The sequence below is a fragment of the Penaeus monodon genome, chromosome 11 (assembly GCF_015228065.2).
Source record: "Penaeus monodon isolate SGIC_2016 chromosome 11, NSTDA_Pmon_1, whole genome shotgun sequence".
NCBI classification, from domain to species: Eukaryota; Metazoa; Arthropoda; class Malacostraca; order Decapoda; family Penaeidae; genus Penaeus; species Penaeus monodon.
The window spans coordinates 3,917,842-3,922,841 of record NC_051396.1 but is presented as its reverse complement, the minus strand read 5'-3'; the positions used below and the strand labels follow the sequence as shown (position 1 = coordinate 3,922,841).

Below are 5,000 nucleotides of genomic sequence, written 5' to 3'. Positions count from 1 at the left end.
TTTCTTATATGCAAGGCACAATAATGCAATATCTTATATTGTTACATAAGTACGTTACTACACCAACCTTTACATAAAAAAGAGAAGTAAAGAAAGACAGCTTGCATGTAAAAAAAGTTAATATCATTACGCTTGTATAAAACATCCCTACATTATCCCATATTACATATTCATATTACATGAAAAAAAACAACAATCCATCATTGATTCCAAAAATATCCTCGATGGCTCTACATCTACATTTAACAAAACGCTTCCTTTCTTCAAGGACTCCTAAGGGCTTAGAGGACGTCTCCAAGTACCCGGAATTATTCGCTGAGCTCCTTCGTGATCCTACCTGGAGCATCCTAGACCTGAAGAAGCTGGCGGGGCTTAACATGCTACGGGTCTTCAGGACGGTGGAAGAAGTAAGTGAAACATGGGTTGCGGGGCCGTAGATTTTCACGGCGACGGGGGGAGCGCAAATGAAAGGTAAAATTCTCCAAATTGTAAAATAAATAAATAGATTAATTAATTAATTAATTAATTAATTAATCATTTAACAACTAAAAAAAATAAAATGATAAATATTGAAAAATAAAAATAATAAATATTGAAAAATAAAGAAAAATAAATAAAAATAAAAATAAAGAAAACATAAAAGAGAAAGCGAATGCAATGCAAAAGTAGTATATCAAGGATATATGCCGTAAACAGAGAATAACAAATATATTAGAATGTGTCAAAAGAATGATCTTTTGTTTGAGATGGAGAAATTCTATCAAATTGTTTATTCTCATGCGTTGTTTACACATCCAAGCACTACTGTCTATCCACATTCAATTAGCTAGATATAGTAACAAATGAAATAAACAAGAAACAAAAACCGAAAATAAACAAATAAAAAAAAATCAGGCTTGCGAAATCGCCCAAGGAGAAATATCAATACAATGATTAAATCCTAATCAATCTAATGCTTTCCTCAGATTTTCAGTACAAGGTTATTGGGACATTTCACCGACGACGAAGAAGAAGAAAAAAGGTTTAAACTGAGAGACTTGATGATAAATTCCTCGTCAGACCTCTGATTGTCCTTTGAGGCTCTGGGATGCATTAGTGATATTAACCAGGCTTTGGGATCTAGGCCTCCATGGGAATTGTCGAGTGAGGTGAATTCCATTATGAAAATAAATCTATCGTCTTTTAAGAGCTTCGATAGCCATGAGGTGGGGTACCAAGGGGAGGGTGGGAGGAACGAGGGCAGAGATAGGAGAGAGAGAGAGAGAGAGAGAGAGAGAGAGAGAGAGATAGATAGATAGATAGATAGATAGAGAGAGAGAGGAGAGAGAGAGAGAGAGAGAGAGAGAGAGAGAGAGAGAGAGAGAGAGAGAGACCGATTCCAAAGTGGTATACTGTAGAAAACTAAATAATGGTTTGCCATAGAAAAAGAAGACTTCTTACTAAGATCCACTAAATTACAGCTCAGTTCACTTATTCATAAAACTCTTCATCTTTAAAACTTTAAAACTTTATCAATACGAACAAATAAACCGCACATACATATTGCACAACAAAATATCGGCAACTCAACTTGAAATACTCAAGCGAAACCCTTGTAAACAAACAAGTACATGCATCTACTTAGTATTAACAATAAACCTTTTCTAGTCACTCAGATTTTCCAGTAACATTTAATTAATGTTTACACAAATTAAAAATGTAGAAGGCACATTAGGAATGTTTAAATATTATATCGAACGATTTCCTGGTTCACTGTTATATAGACATTAACAGAAACGCGAATTTTTTTCAGATGTAAACTTCACCCGAGAATATTATAGCAAAATGGAGCTTACAGTCTCTTGATTATATCACACATGCCTCTTCTTATCTGTATTATCAGTTGCTAAGGTCGTGTTAACAGCTGCCAAGGTCGTATTCATGCTGTAGTTGTGATTTTTGTTTTATTGTTATTCGTATTTATAACTCGTGCAGCATGTTGCTAGAATCTTACATGGAAAGAGGAGGGAAGGATGGGGAGAAGGAGGGAGGAAAGGAGGGAGATAGATAGATAGAAAGATATATATATATATATATATATATATATATATATTATATATATTATATATATATATATATTATATATATATATATATATATAATAATATATAATATATATAGAGAGAGAGAGAGAGAGAGAGAGAGAGAGAGAGAGAGAGAGAGAGAGAGAGAGGATGTACGACAGACTGATGATGAATAAAGCCTGACTTGCTGGCTGACCGACCGACCGACCGACTAACCGACTAACTTAACAACCCAACCAAGACACCAAGAGAGAGAGATTCAATCCAAGGGCAATCTGAATACTGAATCAGTCAACCCTGCTGCCCTGCAAAGGTTCACGACAGGCCGCTGTGTCTCAGCTCTTGAGAGAGATGCACGCTAATTTGTAAGATTGCTCGGGCAGTTCAAACGTATGGCAATCCCTCGACTCCGTGTGCTTTCCAGCCCAGTCTCTGCAAACAAGATTTGCTCGTTGAGGTTGAATGCAATGGCTGCTGCTCTTCCTATGGCGTGCTTGTGCTTCGCTGCGTTCCGAATTGGAGAATAGAAATGGTGTTTGGGAGGGGGTGAGTGTGTGTGGGGGGAATGTGCGTGCGTGTGTGTGTGTGTGTGTGTGTGTGTGTGTGTGTGTGTGTGTCTATGCATGTGTGTGCGCCTGTATGTGCTTGCGTGTGTGTGTTTGTGTCTGTTCGACTCTGTGTGTCTGCTTGTGTCTGTGTGTGTGGTGTGTATGTGCATTTATGTGTGGGCACGTGTATGTATCTGTGTGTGTGTGTGTATGCATATATATATATGTAAATCTACCCCAGTACAAACATACTCCCATGCACCCTACCCCCCTACTTACCCAAGATACACGTTCCCTCTGCCCCCCCCCCCCCATTCTCCTTGGCACTCATGGTCAATCGTCCCTTCTCTGTTTTCCCCTCACCCTTTCCCCCTCTCCCTCCTTCCTCTCCCTACCCCCCTCTCTAATTCAGCTCTCACATCCAAGCTCTCTTTATCCAGGTGAGCGAGGACATGGCGGACGAAATCCCATCAGAGGAAATAATTCCCATCCACGACATCGATACCCAGTGGCCCTGTAGGTATAAGTTCGCCAGCCTCGACTTCGATCGCGCCAAGAGGTCATCTACTTCCAAGCAACTAAAGGAATCTGATCCATCAAGTCTTGGGGATTATGAGGATTAGGTCTTTTGATGTCTTTTGTCTTTTTTTTTCTTTCTTTCTTTCTTTATATTTTGACAACCTTTATCATCATCTCTTTCCTTTTTTTCTTCCTGGTTTTACACCTACATCATTATCGCTATTTTTTTCTCTCTCTTTCTCCCCCTTTTTTCTTTCTTTTTAAAAAAATTCTTCTCCGTATTTAAAACCTAGAATTCCCCAGGATTATAAAGATAATAATAATAAAGATTTTTCCATGGTATCTATCTACAGCTATCCCATACTTAGCCCTAACGCGAGCGATCCAATAAAAAGGGAGATATGGCAACTCACGGTAGTTATGCGATCAGCCAACAGATGGGGCGGGTGCAGCAGTGTGAGGCTATCTGTTTTTATGTTATGCAAGTTAGTTTTCCCCTCCATTATTCCAACAAAAAAGGAAGAAAAAAAATCCCATACCCATAGGCAGATCACCCGTACCTTCCTCCCCCCCCTCTCCCCACAAAAAAAGTTCAGTATAACAGAACTTATGAAAAGAAGAAAAAAAAAATAAAATAAAAAACACATCGTCATTACTATGAACAATTTATTCCTTTGTCCTGCGTAATTTATTTTCCTTTGTGACTGCTGTTCTAAAAGCGTTCACTCTGCGACTATGCTCTCTCTTTTGGTGCTGTGCAATTATTTTATGCTGCATTTTGATAACACATTTGATTAGATGATATACACACCTTCTTGATTACTTATCGATCCATTTTAGTATACTTTTAATCTCCCTTTCTCTCTCCTTCTGTATACCTTTCCATCTAATGTGTGTATATACTATAGATAAATATATATATATATATATATATATTATATATATATATATATATATTTATATTATTATATAATATGATATATATACATACACACACACACACACACACACACACACACACACACACATATATATATATATATATATATATATATTATATATAATATATATATATATATATATATATATATATATATATATATATATATATATATATATATAGATATATATATATATACATATATATATATATATATATATATATATATATATATATATATATATATAAACATATATATATATACATATACACACTTATCTATATATCTGTCTCTCCCTCTCTCTCTCTGTCTTTCTTTCTCTCTCTCTGTCTGACGTAATAACACACAGTAAGAGTTCAGAATAGTTAAGCTTTTCACTTTTTTAAGGTAAGATTGTTATCCGCGTGAGACAACCAAGACCAGTCTCGTCAGATTCATGTCATTATTTCATGCTGTGGATGTAAGACTTTTACCAAAATACTGATAATAATAAAAAAAGGAGAAAATTGGAGTATTTTCCATATCCTGTAAACAAACCTGTGAAAACACGAGAGAAAAATAAAAGCAGAAAACTGAGACAGATGAGAGAATCGGAGGAGAACAATGAAAACCAAACACGCAGAGAAATTCAAACAAAAACACTGCTGAAACTGATAGAGAGCTGAGGAGCTGGAGCTGGTAGGTTGCCTCGCCTATAAAGCTCCTTATTCAAACCCTTTCATGATATGGACGTCTATTTAAAAAAAATAATAATAATAATAATGATAATAATAATGAAAAATAAGGAAATAGATAAACAGGAAAAAAGGGTATTTCTATTGTATCACAGCGTTGTGTTTACGAGTGATATATATGCACATATTTTATGTGTAGTTTTTATGCATAGAGAGTGCATAATTAGGCGCCATATGTGTTCCAAAGGCTATGAA

At 35.9% G+C, this 5,000-nt stretch overlaps 1 protein-coding gene across 1 annotated transcript in view; it reads left to right on the top strand.

Annotated features, from left to right (window-relative positions):
• LOC119578687 (dipeptidase 1-like) overlaps window positions 1–3,760 on the top strand; it is a 32,518-nt gene extending 28,758 nt beyond the window's left edge. Inside the window, exons 8-9 of the mRNA XM_037926260.1 lie at window positions 269–407; window positions 3,052–3,760. Coding sequence (XP_037782188.1) covers window positions 269–407; window positions 3,052–3,234 — 322 coding nt within the window. The 3' untranslated portion in view covers window positions 3,235–3,760. The remainder of the gene's footprint in view (window positions 1–268; window positions 408–3,051) is intronic.
• The last annotated feature ends 1,240 nt before the right edge of the window (window positions 3,761–5,000 follow it).